This window comes from Saccopteryx leptura, chromosome 2 (genome assembly GCF_036850995.1).
Source record: "Saccopteryx leptura isolate mSacLep1 chromosome 2, mSacLep1_pri_phased_curated, whole genome shotgun sequence".
NCBI lineage: Eukaryota > Metazoa > Chordata > Mammalia > Chiroptera > Emballonuridae > Saccopteryx > Saccopteryx leptura.
Window position 1 is genome coordinate 291,183,091 of NC_089504.1, and position 27,645 is coordinate 291,210,735.

The 27,645-nt window shown below is 47.1% G+C and overlaps 2 protein-coding genes across 4 annotated transcripts in view; both read right to left on the reverse strand.

The window, feature by feature from the left end:
• TUFT1 (tuftelin 1) overlaps nt 1-5,448 on the reverse strand; it is a 39,281-nt gene extending 33,833 nt beyond the window's left edge. The window contains exon 1 of one of the 3 annotated variants that reach the window (XM_066362512.1): nt 5,324-5,448. In XM_066362512.1, coding sequence (XP_066218609.1) covers nt 5,324-5,383 — 60 coding nt within the window. In that variant the 5' untranslated portion in view covers nt 5,384-5,448. Of the gene's footprint in view, nt 1-5,288 lie in introns of all 3 variants that reach the window. The other 2 variants (XM_066362513.1, XM_066362514.1) reach the window with 2 other exon arrangements.
• A 1,196-nt stretch (nt 5,449-6,644) lies between these two features.
• CGN (cingulin) overlaps nt 6,645-27,645 on the reverse strand; it is a 31,329-nt gene continuing 10,328 nt past the window's right edge. Inside the window, exons 6-21 of the mRNA XM_066362508.1 lie at nt 27,134-27,261; nt 26,432-26,564; nt 25,933-26,145; nt 25,412-25,560; nt 25,032-25,164; nt 19,740-19,940; nt 19,193-19,399; nt 18,567-18,824; nt 13,706-13,876; nt 11,255-11,416; nt 10,169-10,258; nt 9,612-9,695; nt 9,382-9,500; nt 8,968-9,076; nt 8,421-8,584; nt 6,645-8,104 (exon numbers count right to left, since the gene is read on the reverse strand). Of these exons, the coding sequence (XP_066218605.1) occupies nt 7,963-8,104; nt 8,421-8,584; nt 8,968-9,076; nt 9,382-9,500; nt 9,612-9,695; nt 10,169-10,258; nt 11,255-11,416; nt 13,706-13,876; nt 18,567-18,824; nt 19,193-19,399; nt 19,740-19,940; nt 25,032-25,164; nt 25,412-25,560; nt 25,933-26,145; nt 26,432-26,564; nt 27,134-27,261 (2,463 nt within the window). The 3' untranslated portion in view covers nt 6,645-7,962. The remainder of the gene's footprint in view (nt 8,105-8,420; nt 8,585-8,967; nt 9,077-9,381; nt 9,501-9,611; nt 9,696-10,168; nt 10,259-11,254; nt 11,417-13,705; nt 13,877-18,566; nt 18,825-19,192; nt 19,400-19,739; nt 19,941-25,031; nt 25,165-25,411; nt 25,561-25,932; nt 26,146-26,431; nt 26,565-27,133; nt 27,262-27,645) is intronic.

Below are 27,645 nucleotides of genomic sequence, written 5' to 3' on the forward strand. Positions count from 1 at the left end.
CCAAAGTATAAATAAAAAGATAGATTTAACTACAGTGTGTCTGTAAAGTCATGGTGCACTTTTTTTTTTTTCTGAAGTTGGAAACAGGGAGGCAGTCAGACAGACTCCTGCATGCGCCTGACCAGGATCCACCCGGCACGCCCACCAGGGGGCGATGCTCTGCCCATCTGGGGCATCGCTCTGTTGCAACCAGAGCCATTCTAGTGCCTGAGGCAGAGGCCACAGAGCCATCCTCAGCGCCCGGGCCAACGCTGCTCCAATGGAGCCCCGGCTGCAGGAGGGGAAGAGAGAGAGAGGAAGGAGAGGGGGAGGGGTGGAGAAGCAGATGGGCGCTTCTCCTGTGTGTCCTGGCCGGGAATTGAACCCGGGACTCCTGCACGCCAGGATGACGCTCTACCACTGAGCCAACTGGCCAGGGCCTCTATTGTCTTTTGTTGCTTTCCTGTGACCGGTCAAAAGTGCACCGTGACTTTACATACACACTGTATAGTAAGTTGTTTTATAAAGATTTATTCTGCCAAACTTAGCAAAAATCCGACATAAAGTACTTGGTAAGTAATTATTATTATATGCTTTAACTTGCTGTAACTCTGCTTTATAAATTTTATAAAGTAAAGTTACTTCCCTACTTTATAAATCACCATTACTGTGGAACCGGTGGGCGGTTAGAAAATTTTACTACTAACAGAGAGACAAAAGTGGGTGGTAGGTATAAAAAGGTTGACTACCCCTGGTCTAGTCTAAGCCAGAAAGTAGCAAAGAGAAAATAATAGCTAATATCTGAGCACTCACTATGTGCCAGGCACTGTGCTTAATGTTTCCTATGAATTACCTTATTTAATTCTCACAACCTTATGAGAAGGATGCAATTGTTCTCCCTGTTTTACAGATGAGGAAAATGAGACTGAAGACATTAAGTTATTTACCTAAGTGATCTTGGGCATATTAAATATCGAAGTCCTCAGAGCCCACATTGGGTTAGATTCCCAAAACCAGGTTCTTAATCACATGCTATTAATAGAAACCACAGAAATCAAAGTTTAACCAAAAATGCTGACATAATTACGTTAAGAGGATGGGAAAGAAAAAGAGGGTATAAGGGGTAGGAGTATAAACTTTCCTATAATTCCTATAGCAAGAAATCAACAGATATCTAAAACTATAAGTATATTATTTAGAAACATGCCGTAAGCACCAAAAGAATTAAGAGTTGAAAGTGTCTGACCAAGTGGTGGTGCTGTGGATAGAGCACTGGATTGGGATGCAGAGAACCCAGGTTTGAAACCCTGAGGTCGCCAGTCTGAGCACGGGGTCACTGGCTTGAGCGTGGGATCACAGCCATGACCCCATGGTCACTGGCTTGAGCCCACATGTTGCTGGCTTGAAGCCCAAGGTCACTGGCTTGAGCAAGGGGTCACTCGCTCTGCTGCAGTCCCCTGGTCAAGGCACATATGAAAAAGCAATCAATAAACAACTAAGAAGCCGCAATGAAGAATTGATGCTTCTCATCTCTCCCTTCCTGTCTGTCTGTCCCTCTCTCTCTGTCTTTGTCACACACACACACACACACACACACACACACACACACACACACACGAGCTGAAAGTGATTACTTTCATGGAGAGACCTTGAAGCAGGGAATAGCTTGCTATTTTCTTTTAAAAGCCTTCTGCTATTATTAGATCTTTTAAAAATCATGCATATTTCTTCCTTTGAAAAATGATTTTAAAAGAAAAATAAAGAAAATCAGAGATACACCGAAGTCTAATATAGTGAACATCTTTTGCCATACAGCTTCTGTCCTCTTCTGGTAACAGCACTTGGGTTTTGCTTTGGAGACTCTCCCAGTTTCACTGGTTTATTTGATGGGTCTGTCAATCAAGGAACCCCCCTGACCTGGCCCAGGTGTTCCTATTGTCAATGGCATCCTCTTCCTAGAGACTTGAGCAGAATGGAAAAAAGACCTAAAATAGTTGGAACCAATTCACCTCGAAGTAGAAAACCTCCATTAGTTCCTTCCATCTACAAAGGCACCTACACAGGCCCCACGACTCCCTTGGTTAGAACTTTTAAGCTTTCCCTTAAATTTTTTGAGCTGCCCATTTTCTTCTAACAAATTCCTCTCCTGATTAAGTTAGCTGGAGTTACCCTGTTGCTTATAACCAAAGAAGCTTAATGGGAATATTTATTGTTTGAAGCTGACTTGTGCTTTTGTCAGTGTAACTTACTACCGTTCACAAATTTTGGACCTAATTTATTTTACATCACAATCCAATCAATATACACACATAATATGTACACATAGACATAAATCAGGGGTCCCCAAACTACGGCCCGTGGGCCACATGCGGCCCCCTGAGGCCATTTATCCGGCCCCGGCTGCACTTCCTGAAGGGGCACCTCTTTCCTTGGTGGTCAGTGAAAAGAGCATAGTTCCCATTGAAATACTGGTCAGTTTGATGATTTAAATTTATTTGTTCTTTATTTTAAATATCGTATTTGTTCCCATTTTGTTTTTTTTTTTACTTTAAAATAACATATGTGCAGTGTTCATAGGGATTTGTTCATAGTTTTTTTTATAGTCCGGCCCTTCAATGGTCTGAGGGACAGTGAACTGGCCCCCTGCATAAAAAGTTTGGGGACCCCTGACATAAATGAAACAAAAGTTTTGCCAAATATGTCTACCCTAACACTCTGAGAGTGTTCAGTCTATTTCTTTTTTTTAAGACTTTTTTAAAGAGCAGTTTTAGGGTTTAAAACAAAATCAGTGGGAAGGTACAGAGATTTCCCACATACCTTCTGCCTTACATGTGCATAGACTCCCCTATTATCCACATCATTCACCAGAATGGTATTTTTTTTTTTTTTTTTTACCAAGGATGAACCTACATTGATTGACACATCATAATCACTCAAAGTTGGTATTTCACCTTAGGGTTCATGCTAATGAAGTGAATGGTATTATACATTCTATGGATTTGGACAAAAGTATAAAGACATATGTCCATCATTAGAACATACAGAGTATTTCCACTGCCCTAAAAAGTCCTCTATGTTCTATCCATTAATCATTCTCTCACCCTAAAATTTCCTGGTAACTAATGATCTTTTTATTGTTTCCATAGTTTTGTCCTTGCCATAATGTCATATAGTTGCAATCTATTTCTTTTCTAATGCCAGTTCTAACTCACTAAGTTAGACCCGCTAGTGGTTACAATCCAAAGTTTGAAACACAATCCTTATACCTGCTGCAACTGCCTCCAACAATTAAAAACAACCCAGAGACTGTATGACCTGTATTTCCACATCCATGTGTGGTACACTAAGGCACATGGCCTGGCGGGTGGAGAAATACCAAAGAGTTCCAGGGTCCTGACTCCCCCACTGGGACATACCGATCAGTTAAACTGTCTACACTGCTGACATCAGGAGAAACATTTGTTCATTTACTCAGGCCTTTGCTCATGCACTGAGCACTCACTCAATGGTGTGAATATGACAGTTCCAGGGTCATAAATTCTACCTGTGGGCTGGCTCACAGGAGAGGAATCCGGGACAAAGCCTGTGTTGTGATAGAGTGAATGTTTACCATCGTCTCTTCCTGCTTAAGAGCTCAGGAATGTCTCCAAGATCGGATCTAGGCAATGATTATTTCATTCCCAGCTTTGAAATAAAATAACTCTCAAGTCCAGCCTAGAAAGAAGGAGTAAAGTGATTTTCTGTCTCCCTCGTTCTAGAGGTCTCTGATTAGCTTCAAACTATGGTTAGAATTCCTTGGTCACGATTTTCCTACCAACTTTCTGCCCCACTGGGCAAGCAGTAAAACATCAAGGGATAGAAGAGGATGCCAATTCATTCTCAACACTGCCAATGTCTTGGTTTCAAGACCTTTCTGGGTCTCTTCTGTACAGCAAGCACAAACACCCCTCTCTTTTATTTTCCTCATAACCAGTGTGCTGCCTCAACCATACCAAAACAGTGAGCAAGGGCATGGTATAAGACTTGGAGCCAACACAATAGGGAATGGACTTTTCCCATATCTACAGCACCCCGTAGCTGGGGAGTGGCAGGTCACAGAGACAAGGGATTGGGGGACTGAGGTTGGGCAGTAGCAACACCTGTATTGTAAGGTAGTAGAAATGCTCACAGCCTGGGCAGAAATGGAGAGAGGGCTGTGAGCAGTGATTATCTCTACCCTAACTTGAAATGAGCAACTACTCTATAAATATTCTTTGAAGAAGAGCCAATTCAGGTGCGGCCAAGTTAGCTACTTCAGGGGCTTGCTGAGACAGGAAGAGCTGAAAGGAATCAGATACAGTGGAGGAATGGAAAGGGAGAAATACAAACTCCCCATTACACTGGCTCCCATTTCACTCTCAGCTACAAAAACTTGGAAATCGATGAAATAGTACACACTCATTCTGGGTTAAGTTCCCCAATAAAGCCTAGAAATAACCACAAGTTACCTTCCTTTGCCTGAGAGGAAAAACCTATGATCATCTAGAGTGGGGAGGAGGGCAAGGACAGGGAGACAGGGAGTGAGGGGAACAAGGCAGATCGGTTAGCACAAGAGAACTCTCCTCTCTTCTCCAACCTCATTCCGTCCAGAAACCCTCGCGTAGGTCACTTCCCTTCCCTTCTCAGCCCAGGTTCTGTCATCTCCTTGTCCTGGGCCTGGATGCTGGAGACCGGAGGAAAACCAACAAACCGTCTCAGGAAGTTATCAGTTGGCTGATAGGGGGAAGGAAGCATAAATGCAAGGGGGGGGGGGGGGTCGGTGGGAAATAGAGCAGAGAGATGACCCTTACGCAAACAGCCCTAGGCCCTCCTGGCGAGAGCGTTCCTGGCCAGTCTGGGCGTGCTTGCAGTCTCACCTGCCCCAACCTTCCAGTCCACTCTCTACCCTTTTTCTTGTTACTGATCACTCAAAGCATGAAGAAGGGCTGCCTAGGTCACCAGGAACCATAGAAAAGCCTAATCCCCCACGCTGGAACTTCAAGTCCAAAAGAGCGCTGGGATCTCATCCCTGGAGCTCATTCTCCTACAACCCAATCTGCCGCCCACAGGACGCCAGAATAGCGCGCACCAGAGACCGGCGCCGAATCACCGGCAGGAGCCGCAGTGCCGCCCAAGGGGCAGGACCGCCAGAAGTTCCTCGAGACTCAGAAGAATTTCACTATCTGCCGCGCGGCGGGAGAAAAAAGAAAGAGAAACGCCTCGAGGGACCGCACCAAGCGCCGCACAGGTGATGTCAGCGAACTCGCCGCGGAATTGGAAACGAAATATACCTAGATAGGGTGTCGGTGAGGCCGCTTTTTCTTACCGTGGTCTGCCCCTCCGGATGCACATTCACCAGGGTACACCAGCCCCGCGTCCCGTTCATCTTCTTCCTGCGGGTCTCAGCACTGACCTCACACCAGGGCACTCCGGTGCCTCCAAGTCTGGCGCGCGCGGAACCGCCCCTTTGTATAGACACGTCAGGGACGGGGATTGGCGATAGGGCACGCCTCTAAGGCGCCGTCTGCCAACGAGTGAGCGAAAGAACGGCATGGGCGTGGCCTAGAGGCTCCAGGGCTTCGGGACTCGCCCGTCTGCGCTAGCTTAATTTACATAAAGGTGGGGCTTGGGCGCTACCAGGGGTACTTAACTCAAGTTTTACAGTTTCCTCTTTTCAATTCCAAGATCGGTTTCGGTAAGAGAATCACCCTGCCTGCCCCTACAGAAGGAATTGCAAAAAAAAAGCTCCCAGACATTCTTCTCTCTCAACTTACAGGCCAGTCTATAGGCTTTGTGTAGCTAAGCAAATTTCCTCCACCATGTAAACACAGGTACCAAGTGCCAGCTCACACAAACTGGCCTAAGCCAGTCTGGCAGGTGCCCTTTCCAGGCAGGAGGCTCAGACCAGTCAAAGCCAGCTTGGCTCTGGGTGGAGCTTGTTTTGCAGAAGCTATTCTACCAAAGCTGCCCTTATATGGTTGGGGGAGGCGGGACATATGTCCTTAAAAGGAATTTGTCTTCTTGAGAAACAATGAACCTGAATTTCTTCGGTGGCATTTGCTCCCCAAGCCCAGGTTAGCATCTTAAGGGTCTGAGGATGGCCAAGAAAGACCTTGGAGCTTCTTCCCAGCCCAGCTGCTCTCTGCAGGTGGCTGCTCCACTGGGCTATGGTCCACATGGTGGGCAGGCAGGAAGAGGTAGACCCATTTTTGATTGGATAGTACCCCTAAATCTGGCAATAGCCTCTGGTGAACAACTCCCTCCCTCTTCAAGACAACACAAGGGCAGGGAGGACAGAAACTTCCCTACATCCCAGGTAGGACCTTGAAGTGTGTCTTTGTACCTGGGAGGAGAATGTTGGAGATATTTCTATGCACCAAAGGAATAAAACCCAGTTCTGGTGTCTCCTCTAATCTTCAAAGAAGGCATTTACTGACTTTGTTATTTCCAGAAGCTTGCTTAGGAGAAAATGAAGGTGCTAAAACACTTACTAGTTCCCTAGGTCCCATCTGATCTGTTGTAAGGGGCCTCTAAAATTGAGGCAAAGAAAACCCCAACTTCAGCCTCCAAGTTGTGCAGTTAAGATGGTTTCTCATAATAAATGGCCCTCCAAATAAGCCAGGAAAAAAAATGAGACAAGCCAAAGATTTCAGTATAGATATACAATTTTAATATTTAATTTAAAATAAAAAAGAAATGCTGAACTGATTTGGGAGAAAATATTTGATTTGCAGAGAATTTTTTAAATCATGACATTACAAGTCATTAGTGAGAACAGCCTTCTTTTTACCCCAGGCTCCTCACAGAGCCTGCTTAGGAAATGAGGTCAATCATCTCCTTTATCTCTTCCCCACCAGGCTTAGCTCTCCCGAAAACCCAAAGGAGGAATACATCCTCCATGCCTTCCCCATTTCTACCAATAGTCTACCCTTAGCCTCAGTTGGGACGTCCTGTAGTAGTAGGTCTACGCTCCTGAGATAAGGGTCTTTTCGGTTCTCCACTGAGTATGGGCACATCTGGTCAGAGAAAGCCACAGGGAAGGCCTAAAACCTTTGCTTTTCAACTTGTGTAGACAATTACTACCTTATAAACACATCCATAGTCATAAAAGGAGAGGAAGGATGGAAACCCTGAGCAGAACAAGGCCCCACCACCTGATCATGGTGCTACCCAAGTCCCTCTCCCAGGGGCTCATTGGCAGAGAAGCCAGTAGCTCTATCCACCAGCCACTGGAGCCGCAGGAGAGGCAGAGGGCTCTGGCTGGGAAAAGGCCAGTCCTTGGAGAGGTATGAATGTGCAGGCATAAAAGGCAAGAAGAGCATCCTTATCTCCTCACCATGGGTAAGGCACTGAGAGGAAAGAAGGAATTTAAGAATGGTGAAGATGAAAAGGGGAGGAGGAAGGGTTTCCTGGATCCACTGGCCTGGGGAAGAAAAAAGTAGGATTGATTGGAGGGGGGGTGAGGACTACCACATAGGCCCCATAACTGTGCAAAGAGAAGCATCAAGGAGCAGGTAGCGCCACGCCAGCATGTCCAGTACCCACGTTCCCCTCACTGTGCTCCAAGCAGGTTGCAGGAGTCAAGGGGACAGAATTACCTCGGGTATTTCCCTGAGCCTGAGGGTTATGGGCTAAAGAAATAAAGCTTTACATACATCACAATTTCTCTCCCTGTCCTGCACAATCCCCCCTCAGCCTATATGCTGACCATGCCGCTGTGAGGGAGAAGAGGAGGACTCGGCACTTAAGGGCTCAGATGGCCTAAAATACCCACTCCTCCAGAGGGAAAGGAGTCTGTCTACCACCTTAGTGCTGATACCCTTTTATCACTATCACTCACACCCTCCCTGTCTCAGGTCTGAATGTTTGGGTCTCCTGCAGGAATGAGGAATCTGAGGCAGGGCAAAGCAGGGCTGGCCAGGATAGGCCTCAAGCCATGGTTTCTGGGCCCTTGTGGACTGCAAGCTAACAGGAGCTGGTTTGCAGGTTGCTCTCCGTAAGCAGCGATGCGATAGAGGAAGGATCATACACACTGTCGAATTCCTCATCTGAGCTCAGCCCTTCGTGTTGGAGGGTTGACTCAGCAGCTGAACGGGAAGCTTTGCGCCTGAATCAGAGAGAGCAATACTGGTAATGGAGGGAAGTAGGAAGATTTAGACAGCCACCCTTTTCATGCTAGAGACTCCCAATTATTTTAAAACCTAAAGTTACTCCCAAGATCCCCCACTAATCAGAGATTTGAGGAGGTGGGGTATAGAATGGGGACTGATACTAAAAGGTAATCATACTGGCTTCCAGCAAGGAATAAGTGATTTCAAAGTCCCATCTGAGAGATCCTCCTCTCCCTAAAGATCAGCCAGGAGAGCCCATCCCATTCTTGCTCCACTATCCCGGTGGGGCAAGGGCAGAAAAGCAGCCCTTACCAGGAGTTCTTCTCCAGCGCTTTGATCTGGGCCTGGAGCTGTTCATTGACCTCATGCTGCTCTTCCAGCTCACGCTGGGCCTTCTTCCTTAGGCCATCCAGTCGCTCAATTTCCTCTTCTGCTTCATCCACCTGCCGCTTCAAAGCCTTCACCCTCAGGCTTAGCTGGGCAAGATACCAAGCCCCCGCATTAGAAACGCATTTGCTGACACCATGGCCTGGGACCCTCCTTGTAGCAATCTTGACAAGGGACCGCTGCCCCTAGAAAAATGTTGGGACCATGGACAAGTTCCCTAACCTTACAGATTTAACTTGGGGATTACATGAGTTAATACATATGTAACACTTAGAGAAGCTAGAACATCATAGGCACTCCAAACATGTGCTTCATTTGTTTCCTCTAGTCCAGTCCTTTCAGTCAAATCTCTATCCTTATACGAGGAAAGTATTAAGTTTGGAAGACCTATGGGATGGGCCCAACCTCGGCCTTTAAGCAAATGCAGGATGTACTGGCCGCATGATTGCTTGTCCCTGGCTGTGGTCCTTACCTGGTCTTTCTGGTCATTGACATGCTGCCGCTCATCATCAATCTGGATGGACAGCTCTTTAACCCTCCGCTCCAGTTTTCGGTTGGTGGACTGCAGAACTGTCTTCTCCCTAAGACAATGGGGTAGGGGCATATCTATGGCTGTCACCATTTCTAAAGAAACCACTACTTGGCCCCCTAGTGCCTCTGAGGATTCCTCTGTCATGAGCCCCACTATTGGACCAGGGAGAATCTAGGGCAGATCCAAAGAACTGGGGAGATAGATATCATTCACATTTTAGAAATTCTGCAACTCTGCTCTCTATAATGAGAAGTTCTCCCAGAAGATCAGGCCAGGTTGGCCATGTCGGAGGTAGAAGGTGGAGTGCCCAGAGGAGAAAAGCCCAAAGGGAGAGAGGAAATATGGGCTTATCACCTCTCTTCAGCCTGTAGCCGCTCCTGCAACTCCCGAATCTGGGATTCAAGTTGAGAGAGGCTGGCGTTGGGCTTCTGAAAGCCTTCTGAGCTGGCCAACCGGCTCTTCAAGTCCTTGTTCTTGGAGAGACAGAAAGCTTCCATAGTTAGCACTCTTGTTCTGATCCCTTCCATGGTCATCCTACCCACCACTTGTGATGTATCCCCAAGACTCCCACCCTTTCCCCTCACCTGTCTCTCCAGGGAGATTTTGTCACACTCCAGGTCCTGCCGAGAGGACCTCTCCTGCATGAGTTCTGTCCTTAGCTGGTCTACCTAGGGGATGGGTGAAAGGAACCAGACTCAGGGAGGGCTGATGATGAACCATCAAGCTAAACCAAGTGAGGAAGAGTACCTACAGGATGCTCTCTGAACCCTGAATCCCAAAAGTTCCCAGGTACCTAGGAAATCACAGCCTATTCAAAGGGGAGGAGCCACAGAATTTAAACAGGGCCTCCTCAGTCCCACCAGGAAGTAACATCCGTTCTGGATAAGAACAGCCCAGACTCAGGTCAGAGTAGCCCAGGCCACCAGGATTGCTTCTTCCACTCAAATTCCTGGCTTCTTTCCACCTAAGGAAACCTGCCAAGCCTTCCTGAAGCAGGGGGAGACCCTGAAGCAGAGCCAGCCACACACATCTGCAGCCAGAACTCCCCAGATCATGAAAGATGGAGGTGGAGTTGTTTTGGAGAGGCCCCAGAGGCTCTGTCAGCAGGGGTAAACACAGATGCAGGGAAGGAAGGGCTCACCTGGTCTCGGCCGCGATTCACCCGGTCCGTCAGCAGCTCCACAGTGTTCCTCTCCTCATCTAACTCTGCCTCCAGCCGTGAGACTTTTTCCTGTAGCAGACGGACAACAGGTTGATTCCGCCCCAAATGCTGGACACCAGAATGCTAAACTCCAATCAGGACCCTCTTAAAGCCCAGCCTCCAACCTCTTCTCTCACACAACCCTATAACCTGTTGGTTCTTGCCTCTGGCCTGAGCCACCACAGAGCGGGTGCCCTCTGCTGACCAGGTGTGGCATCAAGGGGAAAGAGTGGGAGCTGCTCTGGTCATGGGCCGTTGGGAGAATGACAAACCCCAGAATCTACTCCTCACTGGGGACGCCCTATTTCCCTAATCAGAAAACAGAAACCAAAGTGCTAGCCAAGACTGAGATCGAGAGAGACCCTGAAGCACCAGGGCATGAACTGGGGTAACATACACAAGCCAGGCAGCAGCCGGCCTAGATGTGAAAATCAGATGTATCGCCTTCCTAGCAGAGGGGCAGTAGAGGTGTTTACTCTGTGTCTCAGTTTCCCTCATCTAGAAAATGGAGAAAAAAAGACTTCCTACTCCTCAGGGGTATTCTGAGGATTAAATGAGTCTTAAGTGCTTGGTACAAAGCACAATACAGAAGTGGTTGCTGCTGTTGCTATTATTATTATTATTATTATCATCATTATTATTATTATTGCCAAAGACAGCAAACTGAAGGACACTGTTCACTCTAAAAGGAAAATGCTATGCTCAGCTGCTCCTGCCAACTGCTGCCATGCAGAAAACTCAGGACTCGAAGGTCAGTGTGACCATATTTTCCAAATGTATGAAAGAAGCCAGATCCAAATTTTTATCTGACATTTATAAGTTCCTAAACAGAGGCATTTAATTCAAAGTCCTTTAAAACACTGCAGTTAAACACAATCCAGCAGCTGTGAGCTGCCACTGTTTGAGCCTTTGAGGAGAAAGAAGGTTGGAGTATCCTGGCTCCTTTGTCCACAGAAGTCCCACCTGTGCCAGGCCCCAGGCCCCCTCACTCACCCACCACTGTATGCCAGCACACAATGTCCCCACCTCAAGGCCCTTGAGTTGCCGGGTCCTGTCATCCTGAGAGCGTTTTTTGTTCTCCGCCTCTTGCTTCAGCTCCTGTAGCTGCTGGGCCAGAAGTTCCTTGTCCAGACGGGCTGTGTCCCGATCAACCTGGGAATCCTGCAGGGCCTGCCTTAGCCTCTGGGTCTGGGTAGAAGGGAAAAATGCAACAGTTTGGAGAAGTGAGGTGGGAATTGAGGAGTGGGAACAATCCGCCCCTACAGGAATAGAATTCTTTAGAATTGCCAGTGCATGGTGATAATAAAAAGCAGACTGACTTTTAGTCCATTTCCTTTATTGCTTAAAAATTCTCTGTACAGCTTTACTTGGTGGCGGTACAGAGGATAGAGCATTGACCCAGAACATTGAGGTCCCCAGTTCAGAACCCCAAGGTCACCAGCTTGAGTGCAGGGTTGCCAGCTCGAGCATGAGGTTGCCAGCTCGAGTGTGGGATCAAGATCACTGGCTGGAGCAAAGGGGTCACTGGTTTGGCTTGAGCCCTACATGTCAAGGCACATATAAAAAGCAATCAATGAACAACTAAAGTGCTACAAGTAGGAGTTGATGTGTCTCATCTCTCTTCCTGTCTCACTCTCTCTCAATAAATAAATTTTTTAAAAGGTCTAAAACCCTAAGAACACACACACACATACACTCACACTTTTCTATACAAATTTGAATCACCTGAGAACTTTTACACTACTAATCCCCAAGGATTATTATATTATTTAAATGATACAGAATGCAGCTTGGGCACTGGAATTTAAAAAAAATCTTCCCAGGTGACTCTAATGTGCAGCTGAGTTTGAAAATCCCTGCTCTACAGACAATGCATCCCTTATTGTCTGTGCCTAGGGTAGACCATTTCCCTCACCCTTGCTCACCTTAGAATGTCACTGTAAGTGGTTAGACCTGAACCCAGGTCTCCCAGGACCCCTGGGCCACAGGTTTAGTTAAGAGGCAAATACCGCCTGACCAGGTGGTGGTGCAGTGGATAGAGCGTCGGACTGGGATGCGGAAGGACCCCGGTTCGAGACCCCGAGGTTGCCAGCTTGAGTGCGGGTTCATCTGGCTTGAGCAAAAAGCTCACCAGCTTGGACCCAAGGTCACTGGCTCAAGCAAGGGGTTACTCGGTCTGCTGAAGGCCCACGGTCAAGGCACATATGAGAAAACAATCAATGAACAACTAAGGTGTCACAACGAAGAATGATGCTTCTCATTTCTTTCCCTTCCTGTCTGTCTGTCCCTCTCTCTTCCTAAAAAACAACAATAACAACAAAAAAACCCAACAGGCCCTGGCCGGTTGGCTCAGGTGTAGAGCGTCGGCCTGGCGTGCGGGGGACCCGGGTTCGATTCCCGGCCAGGGCACATAGGAGAAGTGCCCATTTGCTTCTCCACCCCCCCCCCCTCCTTCCTCTCTGTCTCTCTCTTCCCCTCCCGCAGCCAAGGCTCCATTGGAGCAAAGATGGCCCGGGCGCTGGGGATGGCTCCTTGGCCTCTGCCCCAGGCGCTAGAGTGGCTCTGGTCGCGGCAGAGCGACGCCCCGGAGGGACAGAGCATCGCCCCCTGGTGGGCAGAGCGTCGCCCCTGGTGGGTGTGCCGGGTGGATCCAGGTCGGGCGCATGCGGGAATCTGTCTGACTATCTCCCCGTTTCCATCTTCAGAAAAATACAAAAAAAAAAAACAAAAAACCCAACAGGCAAATACTTTAGCCCAGGAGTTGGGAACCTTTTTGGCTGAGAGAGCCATGAACACCACATATTTTAAAATGTAATTCCGTGAGAGCCATACAATGACCCGTGTATGTTATGCATTATCCAATAAAAATTTGGTGTTGTCCCGGAGGACAGCTGTGATTGGCTCCAGCCACCCATAACCATGAACATGCGTGGTAGAAAATGAATGGATTGTAATACATGAGAATGTTTTATATTTTTAACATTATTATTTTTTTTATTAAAGATTTGTCTGCGAGCCAGATGCAGCCATCAAAAGAGCCACATCTGGCTTGCGAGCCATAGGTTCCCAACCCCTGCTTTAGCCTGACCCATGGTATCTCAGTGGATTGAGCATCAGCCCAGGACACTGAGGGCCCTAGTCCAAAACTACGAAGTTCCTGGCTAGAGTGTGAGCTTGCCAGCTTGAGCATTGAATCATCGACAGGATCCTGAGGCCACTGGCTTGAGCCAAGTTACTGGCTTGAGCAAGGGGTCGCTGGCTCAACTTGAGCCCCCCTCCTCCCATCAAGGCACATATGAGAAGCAATCCATAAACAACTAAAATGAAGTTGATGCTTCTCATCTCTCTCTTCTCCCTCTGCCTTCCTCTTTCTCTCTCAAAAAATAAATACATAAATAAAGTGATTTAAAAAAAAAAGAGGCAAATACCTTGAAACCAAGAACACTGGGAGGGTTCCCACTCTCCTTAAGCTCCTACCTCATCCTGAAGCCGACTCAGCCCCCCAGAGGTCTTCTCAGCTTCACTGGCCCATTCCTTGGCCTGGCGCTGGGCATCTGACACCTCCCGCCTTGCCTTTTCCTTATAATCCTCCAGCTGGGCCTGGAGCTGCTGCAGGGCTTGCTTTGAGTCGTCCCCCATCTGCTCCAGCTGAGACACACAGAAAAGAGCGTTTTCAGCACTCACCTCTTTCACAGATGCCTCTGTTCTTCCTCTGGGTCCAAGATCCCAAGACTCCCAGAGTCTCCTTTCCGCAAAAGCAACCCTCTCTTGATCTCTCCTGGGCCAGGACCCTGGTATAGCTACCAGTAATGTACAGATAGCCTGGGTTTAAATCCTAGCCTACTACTTACTAGCTATCTCAGTGGTTCTCAAAGTGTGCACCAGGGTGCACTGGTGCACCCTAGAAGATTTCCAGGTGTGCCCTATGGTATTCGAGAGAAATATGTGCCTGTTGGGGACCAAAAAACCAACAGGGTTTTTGGAGTTTAGATTTTGGGGGGACAGAGGTGTGAGGAATTGGCTGTAAGTTGACAGTCTGCCCAATCCCCCACCTCACTTGCCCGATTAGGTTGCAAAAGGCTGTTAAGCTGTGGTGCTGGATTGTTTACACCACCCCCCATGTTCCCTGGAAAGACTGGAGGCAAGTTTCTTCTATCCTTTGTTTGGTGTAAAATTAAGATAATATGTGTGGTGGGGGTTTTCTGCACTTGGTAAAATTCTTGGGTTGCCTTGAAAACATGATCAAAGATCTCACTGATTTGCTCATGGCCCACTTTGCCCTATAAATAAAGCAAGATGCGGTTTTGGGGCGCACTTTGTTCTTGCCAGCAGCAATTACAAGGCCTTCCTGACCCTGTATTTTCCTAATTCCACGTATTTTCTTAATTCTGCACCGTTCCCACTCAGGACCTGGAATTACTAGCTGCGCTGGTTCATGGCATGTGCCCAGATATAAAAATATACTCTATTGTACCATTTCATTATAGAAATACCACTCTTTTTTGTTAACACATCATTATTATACTTATTAAAACATCATTATATTATTTTTAAATAAATACAGTCAAATAAAATGGACAGATTTCTCAAAAAGAAACATGATATTGAAGAATTCAATTCTGGAAGTGAGCAAAAGTTAAGTGTAAATAAAATAGGACTTGAGCCTGACCAGGCGGTGGCGCAGTGGATAAAGCATCAGACTGGAATGCGGAGGACCCAGGTTCGAGACCCCGAGGTCACTAGCTTGAGCGTGGGTTCATCTGGTTGGAGCAAAGCTCACCAGCTTGGACCCAAGGTCGCTGGCTGGAGCAAGGGGTTACTCGGTCTGCTGTAGCCCCATGGTCAAGGCACATATGAGAAAGCAATCAATGAACAGCTAAGGTGTATCAACAAAAAACTAATGATTGATGCTTCTCATCTCTCTCCATTCCTGTCTCTCTGTCCCTATCTATCCCTCTCTCCGATTCTCTCTATCTCTGTAAAAAAATAAATAAATAAATAAATAAAAAAAATAAATAGGCCTGACCAGGCAGTGGCGCAGTGGATAGAGCATTGGACTGGGATGCGGCGGACCCAGGTTCGAGACCCTGAGGTCACCAGCTTGAGTGCAGGCTCATCTGGCTTGAGTTAAAAAGCTCACCAGCTTGGACCCAAGGTCGCTGGCTCGAGCAAGGGGTTGCTTGCTCTGCTGAAGGCCCGTGGTCAAGGCACATATGAGAAAGCAATCAATGAACAACTAAGGTGTCGCAACGGAAAACTGATGATTGATACTCTCATCTCTCTCCATTCCTGTCTGTCCCTATCTATCCTTCTCTCTCTAAAAAATAAATAAATAAATAAAATAGGACTTGAAGGCTGATGGGCAGAATTTAATTTGTAGCATTTTCCATCACTTAACATTGAACAATATGACTGGATTAGAAACCCATTCATGGAAGCTTCAAGTGATTTTGGTTTAACATTAACAGAAGAAGAAGAACTGGCAGCTATATCCACTGATCGTGGATTGATGATTAAACATAAGGAATTATCTCTTGAAGCCTTTTTGATTTCTATAAAAGAAGAACATGCAGCAATATCTAAAAAAGCTTTAAACATTTTACTACAATTTTCAACATCCTATTTATGTGAATTAGGATTTTCTACCCTTAACACAATTAAGAGTAAAAAGAGAGGACTTCTTTAACATATTGATGAGGAAATGAGAGTTTGCTTTTCAAATATATGCCCAAACAGTGAAGAAATCGCTAGGACACATCAGGCTCACGTTTCTCATAAACACAAGAATGAAAAAACTTAACACATTCGTGCCGGGACCTGGCAAATTTACTAAATCTTACTAAGGATGTATCTATATATATAAAAAGATAACTTTTTTGTCGTTTTTAAATTTTTTAACCCCTCTTTTTTACGAATTCTAAAAAGCATAACTCAAAAAATTTAACATAAAAATGTTTTTTTTGTTTTTTGGGTTTTTTTTGTTTGTTTGGGTTTTTTTTGTATTTTTCTGAAGCTGGAAACGGGGAGAGACAGTCAGACAGACTCCCACATGCGCTCGACCGGGATCCACCCGGCACGCCCACCAGGGGCGACGCTCTGCCCACCAGGGGGCGATGCTCTGCCCCTCTGGGGCGTCGCTCTGTTGTGACCAGAGCCACTCTAGGGCCTGGGGCAGAGGCCAAGGAGCCATCCCCAGCGCCCGGGCCATCTTTGCTCCAATGGAGCCTCGCTGCGGGAGGGGAAGAGAGAGACAGAGAGGAAGGAGAGGGGGAGGGGTGGAGAAGCAGATGGGTGCTTCTCCTATGTGCCCTGGCCGGGAATCGAACCCGGGACCTCTGCACACCAGGCCAATGCTCTACCACTGAGCCAACTGGCCAGGGCCATAAAAATGTTTTTTAATGTCAGAATAAATTTAATTTTGTCGTATTTATTTTGTTTAATTACCATAAAAGCACACTTGGACTTTATATTTTTTTCTTTAATATCTGACTTAATTATTATAACATATTTCTCAGAAATTTTTATATAGGGCGCCTACAATTATTTGTAGGATTTTAAATGCGCCCCGACTACAAAAAGTTTGAGAACCACTGAGCTATGTGATCATAGGCAAGTTATTATCTGCTCTGGGTCTCAGTTCCCCATCGTAAAATGAGATAATAGTACCTACTTCACAAAGTTGTTGGGAGAATTACATTAGTTAATTATGTAAAGTACTTAAAACAGTACCTGATACAAAGTAAACCATAAAGACCTTATTTCAGCAAACCTAAATGCCAGTGATTACAAGTATACCATTAAGAAAAATTTGCCCGAGGGCTCAACTGGCTTGAGCAGGCGTTCACCAGCTTGAGCGTGGGGTTGCTGGCTTGAGCCCAAGGTCGCTGGCTTGAGCAAGGGGTCACTCGCTCTGCTGTAGCCCCCCCAGTCAAGGCACAGATGAGAAAGTAATAAATGAACAACTAAGGAGACTAAGGAACTGCAACAAAGAATTGATGCTTCTCATCTCTCTCCCTTCCTGTCTGTCCCTTCTGTCCCTCTCTCTGCCTCACTCTTTGTCTCTGTCACAAAAAAAAAAAAAAGAAAAGGGCCCTGGCAGGTTGGCTCAGTGGTAGAGCATTGGCCTGGCATGTGGGAGTCCCGGGTTCGATTCCCGGCCAGGGCACACAGGAGAAGCGCCCATCTGCTTCTCCACCCCTCCCCCTCTCCTGCCTCTCTGTCTCTCTCTTCCCCTCCCGCAGCCAAGGCTCCACTGGAGCAAGGTTTGCCCGGGCGCTGAGAATGGCTCTGTGGCCTCTGCCTCAGGCACTAGAATGGCTCTGGTCACAACAGAGCAACGCCCCAGATGGGCAGAGCCATCGCCCCCTGGTGGGCATGCCGGGTGGATCCCGGTCGGGCGCATGCGGGAGTCTGTCTGAATGCATCCCCGTTTCCATCTTCGGAAAAATACAAAAAAAAAAAAGAAAAGAAAAATTTGCCAATTAAACTATTAAATACCATCACTCATAAACCAGAACTCAATTCAGAGATAAAATGTACATTTCAGGCTTGATGAACTAAACTAGGTGTTTGCTCTAGTTTTTTTTTTGTTGTTGTTTTTTATTTTTCTGAAGTGAGAAGCGAGGAGGCTGACAGACAAACTCCCACATGCGCCTGACTGGGATCCACCCGGCAAGCCCACTAGGGGGCAATGCTCTGCCCATCTGGGGCAACTGAAGCCATTCTAGCACCTGAGGTGGAGGCCATGGAGCCATCCTCAGTGCCCGGGCCAACTTTGCTCCAATGGGGCCTTGGCTGCAGGAGGGGAAGAGAGAGACAGAGAGGAAGGAGAGGGGGAAAGATGGAGAAGCAGATGGGTCCTCCTCCTGTGTGCCCTGGCCAGGAATTGAACCTGGGACTTCCACACACCAGGCCAACGCTCTACCGCTGAGCCAACTGGCCAGGGCTGTTCTAGTATTATAAAGTAAAAGATCAGAAGGACAACTTTAGCTGAAAACAAGCTATTTATATCTTTTTCTTCCTCTCTCTATCCACTACCCCAAATATAAAATTCTCCCAATGAAGATTCTTATGTTTAGGTCTTGTAGACTTCTAAAGGACAATTCTAGGATATATTTCTTAGGATTAAGACCATAAAGGAATGGGATGTGGAGGAAAAGGCAAAATCACGGAGAGGCAGTAGGAAGGATGCCATTCTCTGAAGATTTAACTGTGGCCTCCCCAACAATGAACTTGAGGAAAGCAAACAGCACACATTCGGACCCACATCCACCCTGCCCCCCAGGCCAGCTTCTGAATGAGCTGGACCTCTTCCCGAGCCCAGGCCGCCCAGGCCCACCTCCTTGTTCAGTCGGTCCACAGTCCTGTCCAGCAAGCGCTTCTGCTCTTCCAGCTCAGCCTTGCCCCGCCGGAGCGCCTCCCGCTGCTTCGCCTCCTCCTCAAGGGCCCGGTTGAGTGCCTGCTGCTCCTGCCCCATGCGGGCCAGCCCACGCTGGGCCTCTTCCAGCCGAACCTCCAGTGCCCGCTTAGCTGCTGCCAGGCTCCCTTCCTCTTCCTGAGCTGCATTCAGGGCCTCCTCTAGGCGGTGCTTCTCGGCCTGGGACAGAGGGGTTGGACCGAAAGAAGGAAAAGCTTGGGCTCTAGCCATTTGGAGGTAAGTAGATGAGAGAGAGGAGGAAGAAAAGGGCAAGCAATGAAAACGGGCTCAGAGGAAGTAGCAAAGGAATCAAGACACAAAACATGCAAAGGCTGGGCGACAAGAGACAAAAATGCCAGAGGGAAGCCTGGGGCACTCACACAAAAACACACTCAGTATAGAAACGCAAGGTGAACAGAAAGAAGGTTTGGAGGCAAACAGAACCACACTAAATGCAAAACAAAAGCGATAGCTGAGTATTTAACCAGGAACTGGAGTAGAGGAGAAAGGGCCTGGAGGAAGCCAACGAGGTCACTAGAAACACTGACCTCTAGCCGCTGCACCTTGTCCCGAAGCCGAGCCTCCGCCACCTCCCCACCCTCCGCCAGGCCTCGGGCCTCCTTCAGCTGCTGCTCCAGACCCAGGATGCGCCGTCGGAATTCATCGTTTTCCTCCTGGGTTTCCCGAAGCGTAGTTTCCACTGCTGCCCGACGTTGCCCCAGCACTGCCGCCTCTGCCTCTGCTGCCATCTGAGCCTGCGGCCATTCAGAGTGGCGGCTCAGACCCTAGGGCTCAGGATCCTGACCACTCCCGGGAAAACCACCCCAAAAGGAGGCCACAAGAACTGGACTTAAAGTAGAATAGTGCTGCCAGCCAGAGGTTTCTCTGAGAACCCACCCTTACAGAGATGCAGTGGGTATCACCAGGGGCAGCCCAGCCACCCCCTGCCAAGTCCTGGCTGCTTTCACCACACACCTAGGACCAGGGATCTGGTCTGTACATACCCATGACAGGTAATTTTCCACGCCCTCTGGTTCCTCAGCCCTCCAGACCCCTCAGTCTCCACCTCCTAAGCCCTGTGCCCACTCCCCTTGCCTTGGAAGCCTCTTCACAGTCCTGTCTCAGTTGCTGGATGGTCTTTTGCTGCTGGATGTTCTGCTGTTCCAGCCCCCGGCCTCGATCAGCCTCCACCCTCAGCTGCTTCTCCAGCTCCTGCTCCCGGTGCCGTCCAGCCACTTCCTGGCTCTGCTGCTCTGTTCGCAGCTTCTTAAGTTCCTGCTGTGTCCGGCGCAGCTCCTAGGAGGGAAGGGGAATGGCAACAGGGCCAGCCTGGGATACCAGAATGTGGAGAAACCGTTCTTTCACATTTCTGGAGGAAATGTAAAACGGTGTGGCTGCCTGGGAAAGTGGTTTGCAGTTTCTCAAACCATGGAGTTACCATATGACCCAGAAATTCTACTCCTAGGTATATGTCCAAGAGAACCGAAAACATGTTTATTAAAAACTTGTACATGAATGTTCACAGCAGCATTCTTCATTATAGCTAAAATGGAGAAATAATTCAATGTTCATCAGCTGGTGAATAGATAAACAATATGTGGTATATCCATACAGTGGAATATTATTCAACCATAAAAAGTAAAGTACTGATAATTGCTAAACACTAGTAAACCTTGAAAAACATTATGCTAGGTGAAAGAAACTGGACATAAAAAGCCACATGTTCTGAGTCCATTTAAATGTACTGTTCAGCCTGACAGGCAGTGGCACAGTGGATAAGCATCGACCTAGGATGCTGAGGACACAGGTTCCAAAACCCAGGGTGGCTGACTTAAGCACGGGCTCCCCAGCTTGAATGTGGGATAATAGATGTGACTCCATGGTCACTGGCTTAAGCCCAAACTCACTCGCTTGAGCAAGGGGTCACTGGCTCAGCTGGAGTCCTGGGTCAAAGCACATATGAGAAAGCAAACAATGAACCAAAGTGCCACAACTACAAGCTGACGCTTCTCATCTCTCTCCCTTCCTGTTTGTCCCTGTCTATTCCTCTCTCTTGCTCTCTTTCTCTCACTAATAAAATAAAATAATAACAAATGTGATCCAGAATAAGCAATTCTATAGATAGAAAGTAGACTAGTGGTTACTGGAAGTGGGGAGAATGATTGCTAATGGATATGGGGATCTTTCTGGGGTGATAAGATATTCTGTAATTTGATAGTGGTGATGGTTATACAACTTTATGAATATACTTAAAATCACTACACTATATACTTTATAAGGGTGAATTTTATGGCATGGCATATAAAATAAATGTCCATTAAAAAGATTATGTGGAGCCCTAGCCAGATAAGCTCAGTTGATTAGAGCATCATCCCAATATGGAAAGGATGCCAGTTTGATTCTCAGTCAGGGCACATACAGAAATAGATCAATGTTTCTGTCTCTATCTCTTTCCCTTCTTCTCTCTCTAAAATGAATAAATAAATTAAAAAAAAATTTAATATAAAATTATGTGTAGTGAGAGCAGATGAGAGTATAGATAAAAAAGGATTGGTTGTTAAAAAAAATATTTTGAAAACCAAAATACGCCTGACCTGTGTTGGCACAGTGGAAAAGGCCTGGATACTGAAGTCGCTGGTTTGAAACCTCAGGCTTGCCCAGTCAAAGCACAAATGAGAAGCAAATGAGCTGATGTTTCCTGCTTCTCCCCCCACCTTTCTCTCTCTCTCTCAATCTCTCTCTACTCTCTCTAAAATCAATAAGTAAAATCTTTAAAGAAAGAAAAAAAAACAAAGCCTGACCAGGCAGTGGCGCAGTGGATAGAGCGTCGGACTGGGACACAGAGGATCCAGGTTTGAAACCCTGAGGCCACTGGCTTGAGCAAGGGTTCACTCAGTCTGCTGTAGCCCCCCGTCAAAGCACATATGAGAAAGCAATCAATTAACAACTAAGGTGCTGCAACAAAGAATTGATGCTTCTCATCTCTCTCCCTTCCTGTCTATCTGTCCCTAACTGTCCCTCTCTCTCTATCACACACACACACACACACACACACACACACACACACACACACACACACGAAAACCAAAATATGTGATACAATAAATACTAGTGCTGTTCTGATTTCTTTTCATAAAAATTAAAATATGTGTTCTAGCCTGACTAGGCGGTGGCGCAGTGGATAGAGCATCGGACTGGGTTGCAGAGGACCCGGGTTTGAGACCCAAGGTCGCCAGCTTGAGCACAGGCTCATCTGGTTTGAGCAAAAAGCCCACCAGCTTGAACCAAAGATCGCTGGCTCCAGCAAGGGGTTACTCAGTCTGCTGAAGGCCCGCGGTCAAGGCACATATGAGAAAGCAATCAATGAACAACTAAGGTGTTGCAACGCGCAATGAAAAACTAGTGATTGATGCTTCTCATCTCTCTCCATTCCTGTCTGTCTATCCATCTCTCTGACTCACTCTCTGTCTCTGTAAAAAATAAATAAATAAAAAATAAAAAATAAAATAAAATATGTGTTCTGGTTCTATTTCTTTAGCTATTAGCTACTTCTGAAATTCTGAAAGTACCATAATTAGGCTGAAAAATTATAACATACACACATTTAAATTTATTCATTTTAGAAAGGGGAGGGAGAGCCTGACCGGGCAGTGGCACAGTGGATAGAGCGTTGGACTGGGATGCGGAAGACCAAGGTTCGAGACCCCGAGGTCACCAGCTTGAGTGAGGGCTCATCTGGTTTGAGCAAAAAGCTCACCAGCTTGGACCCAAGGTCGCTGGCTCGAGCAAGGGGTTACTCGGTCTGCTGAAGGCCCACGGTCAAGGCACGTATGAGAAAGCAATCAATGAACAATTAAGGTGTTGCAACACGCAACGAAAAACTAATGATTGATGCTTCTCATCTCTCCATTCCTTTCTGTCTGTCCCTATCCCTCTCTCTGACTCTCTCTCTGTCTCTGTAAAAAAAAAAAAAAAAGAAAGGGGAGGGAGGGAGAGAGAAAGAGAGAGAGAGAAGTGGAAAGAAGCAGGAAACATCAACTCCCAGAAGTGCCCTGACCAGGCAAGATCAGGTTTTCAAACCAGCAACCTGAGCATTCCAGGTTGATGCTTTATCCCCTGGGCCACCACAGGTCAGGCCTATATAACATATATTAAATCTTCAGTGCAAGACACTAATAAAACTAATTATAAAGAAAAATAAAAATAGCATGATATATGGTCTCTATTGAACTGGGTTAGTCTATTTTCCTAATTGACCAAATACTTGATAAAATACACTTAATGTGGCCATGGCTAGTGGCTCAGTGGATAAAGCATCAGCCTGGCATATGGATGTCCCAGGTTCGATTCCTGGTCAGGGCACCCAGGAGAAGCGACCATCTGCTTCTTTCCCCCTCCCTCTTGCCCTTCTCTCCCTCTTCCCCTCCCATAGCTGGTGGCTCAGTTGGTTCAATTGTAGCCCCAGGCGCTGAGGATAGCTCTGTTGGAGCACATTAGCCTGAGGCACTAAAAATAGCTTGGTACTCTAGCATCGGTCCCAGATGGGTTGGTTGGGTGGACCCCAATCAGGGTACATGTGGGAGTCTATCTCATTACCTCCCCTCCTTTCACCTAAAAGAAAAAAAAAATAATAACAAAAATATTTTAAAAATACACTTGATGTATGAAATAAATGATATATTAGTTATTACTTTCTAGCTTTATAGCTTTATCCAGCATAATATATCAACTGAGATTGTTCAAGGAATGTCCAGGCTCACTATGTCAACTAATATAGTGAACAGATTTCAGACTATCACTGATATTTGTTCACTTCATAAGAATATATTAAATTAAATATACCCACCAAAGTATACTTGGTTAATACCACCAAATATCTTGTTGTAAGTTCAGGCTTCTATGTATCTGGAAAATTATCATATCAAGCTAAATTTCTTCTCTTATTTAAAACTATGATTACCTTGATTACAATTAGGCAGTTGTAAAGATATGATAAATAAACACTGATTAATTAATACTTGTTAACTGAGCACCTATTATGGATTTGAAACCAGCATTGTGAATCACAGAAATGTAGACCTAGAACAATACTCAGGAGACCATAATGCCAATTCCCTAAACTTAAGGAAATGTTTTTCTTTTTTTATTAAGTGAGAGGTGGGGAGGCAGAGAGACACACTCCCACATGCACCCCAACCTGGATCCACCCGGAAAGCCCCCTACTGGGCCGCTGCACTGTTGCTTGGTAACCGAGCTGTTTTAGCGCCTGAAGCCATGGAGCCATCCTCAGCACCTGAAGCCAACTTTGCTCAAACCATTGGAGCCATGGCTGCAGGGGAGGCAGGGAGAGAGGGAGAGAGGGAAAAAGAGAAGGCGGAGGGGTGGAGAAGCAGATGGTCACTTCTCCTTGGTGCCCTGATTAGGAATTGAACCTGGGACTTCCACACACCAGGCCAACACTCTACCTCTGAGCCAACTGGTCAGTGCCCTAAGTTTCTAAATCACCCAAAGCAACTAGTTGCTTTCTTGTCCTTTATAAACTACTACTAGGATTTTTTTTTTTTAATATTTTATTTATTGATTTTTTAGAGAGAGAGGAGTGAGAGAGAGAGACAGAGAGAGAGAGAAGGGGGAGGAGCAGGAAGCATCAACTCCCATATGTGCCTTGACCAGGCAAGCCCAAGGTTTCGAACCGGCGACCTCAGTGTTCCAGGTCGACGCTTTATCTCACTGCGCCACCACAGGTCAGGCACTACTAGGAATTTGACAAAATTATTTGTGTTCACTTCAATTATATGCCCTTAACATTTATAAAATATTCATGTATGATAAAACATTTAATTCTGTGTCTAGATTCTGTACTCTCTAAGCAGCTTTCAAATTACCATCTGGCTTCCCATGTAGGTCAGCTAGCCATGCCAATGGAAATATTCATTCCATGTGACAATAATTCTCATTATAAGTAAATAAACTGGCATTTTAATGTAAATGTTTGTTTCATAAATGTAGCCAATGAGTACCCTCTGAGAGACAGAGCAACCCTTGGTATGTGACCAAGTTAGGTTTCCAAGATTATAAAAAATGATCCTGAAGTTTCACAAATCCACCTAAATGCCACTACTCATGAGATCTCTTGGGAAGCAGCCAGCAGCCTCTGGAAATGTTACTCAACCTGGCCACTGAGAGCCTTTTCCACTAGAAGCTTCTGTATTCAACGAGACCTGCCCTTAGCCCTGCTGGACTGTGTGCTGTGAAGAGGTAAGGCTGAGCAGTCAGGATCAGGCCTGCGAACCAAGCGTGAGCCACATTCGTGTGAGGACCCTCAGGGATAGGTGCGGCAGGCGCCCACCGCCCCAACCTGCCCCTCTGCCCCCAACTCCCAAATACCTTCTTGAGCTCCTCCACCTGGTGAGAAACTGCAGCACCGGCTTGGGCCTGCCCTAATTCCCTTTGCAAGACTTCTATCTTCTCCCCAAGCTCCTCTTCCATCTCTTCCTTCTCCATCCGCAGCTGCAGGAGTCTGAGCCCAGAGAAGTGAATTAAAAGGGGAAAAGACAGGGTCAGGCCACCTGCCTGGGAGAGGTTAGCAGGACAGTGCAAGCCACCTCCTTGGAGGCCAACCTACTGGGTACCCAGTCTCAGGAGGGAGGAAAGCTGATATAAAAAAGAGCAGTTTAAGAAATATAAAAATACAGAGCAGAGCATGGGTGGAAAGAAAGTGGGATATGTACAGGAATCTTGGATAAGCATTCCTGCAAGGTCCTTACTCTTGCTTGGTGGCTCTAAGCTCCTCCTTGTTCTTCTGGTACATGCTCTGCCAATGCCCTGTCTCCTCTGAGGTCTCCTCCAGCTCCCTCTGCAGCCCCCGCACCAGGGCCGACATCCTCTGCTTCTCAGCCTCTAATGCTGCATGGTCCTAGGGGAGGGGATAGTCAGAGGACCAGGAGGCTCAGCGGGGAAAGCTCTCTTCAATCCAAGGTGTGAATATGTAGGAGGGAAGGCTCAAGCCCAGAGGACACCATCTGCACAGCCTGACACCCCGTAGAGCCTGGTATGATGTTAGCAGAAGGATCTCCTGCCAAGTCACAGTCCACCCCTCCATTTTGACTACACTCCCTCTGGTACTTTTGGCCTGCACACCCGCCTCTGCCTCTGTGGGTTTCCTCACCAAGGTTTTCATTACATCTCAGATGCGCCTTTTAGGGAGAGCTTCTATTACAACCATGAAAAGTCCAAAAACACTGAGACCTCAGGGCAGTCCCCTGTCCAGCCCCTGTTCTTATCATGCCTGGGTTGCGTCTTGCATGCTCCGGCGAAGCTGCTCTGCATCTCTCTGGTATTGCTGCCGGACACTCTCCACCTCCTGGTCACGGGAGGCCACCTCCTCTTTCAGGGCCCCCTTCAGGGCTGTCAACTCCCGCTCCCTCAGCCTCAGCTGCTCCTCTATCCGTTGTTTCCCCTCCAAGATCTCTTCAAGAAGTTCCCGGGTGTCTATGAGGTCCTGGAGAAAGTGAAGGACAAGTCCAGAGGTGACCACCTATGAGGGTCCATCTGTCTAGTTATTCATTCAGTCAGTCAATCAAAAAATATCTATTGAGCACACTGTAATCTGTTAGGCATGGTACCAGGTGCTCTCTGCCCTCCAAGATGCCTTGTTAGGATAAGGGAAACCCACCTTTCTGAGCTCTGTTTGGTCTGTCTGAAAGCACACTAAGGGGTATCCCTATACTTTGAGGATGCTCTAGCTGAAGGGAAGCAGAGGCTGGGGTACCCAACCTAGCTCCTACCTTCATTAGCACTTCCTTAGCAGGGTCAGGCCCCTGGACCTGTTTCAGCTTGTCCTGCAGCTCCATCACCTGAGTCTCCAGCCCACGCCGGACCCTTTCACTCTGGTCCAGGAGGAGCTTCATGTTCTGGAACCTAATAACTCACAGACAACGTTATTGAGCACTGCTTGTCAGACAGTCTGTTCAAATCTTAGTAAGACCTCCTCTGACTACCTTATTTAATACACAAACCAGCCCTCCTGATGTGCTGTAACTTACTCTACCTATCACCTTCTCACACATGAAAAATCCATTTAAGAAAATGTTTATTGTTTACAGTCTTTGCTCCTCACTAGAAACTATGTTTCTGAAGAGCAGGGCTCTTCATAGGTAAGGTTCCCCGATATGCCCAGGACACTAGATCTGTGCCTCACACACAGCATTCATTGCAAAAACTTGAATCCTCACAACAATCCTGTGAGGTAGGTACTATCATTAACCCCATTTTACAGATGAAAAACTGGAGGCACAGTAGCAAACCAGGTAGCCTAACTCATGCACCACCACCATTACTGATAGAGAAGGTAAAGAGAAGTCCTATCTTTAAACCATCTGTCTGCCCCTTTCAGCTTCTGGAGAATTCCATCTCCCCTGGCCTGTGGGCAGCCTCCAACTCTGACCTCGGCTCCATGCAGCCCCACGCACACCGTCAGCTGCACTCACTCCTTGGTGCTCTGCTGGGCCTCCCCCATCCTCCTCTCCAGCAGCTCCCGCAGTCGGCTGCACTCTTCCGCCTTCTCCTCCAGCTGGTGCTCCAGCCCAACCCGCGTCGGCTCCAACTTTTGCCGTTTCTGGAAAAGAAAAGAAAAGCAGGTGAAGGGTAGGGAAAGTCTCTGAGAAGGACCAGGAATAATGGGGATTCTAACATTTATTGACACTCACTATGTAACAGGCACTGTAATTTATGCAGATTATACATATTTAATCCTCATAATAAGCCTTGGTATTTGTGGTGGTTTAAAATATATCCACTAGGCCCTGGCTGGTTGGCTCAGTGGTAGAGCGTCGGCCTGGTGTGCAAAAGTCCCGGGTTCGATTCCCAGCCAGGGCACACAGGAGAGGCACCCATCTGCTTCTCCACCCCTCCCCCTCTCCTTCCTCTCTGTCTCTCTCTTCCCCTCCCGCAGCCAAGGCTCCATTGGAACAAAGTTGGCCTGGAGGCTGAGGATGGCTCT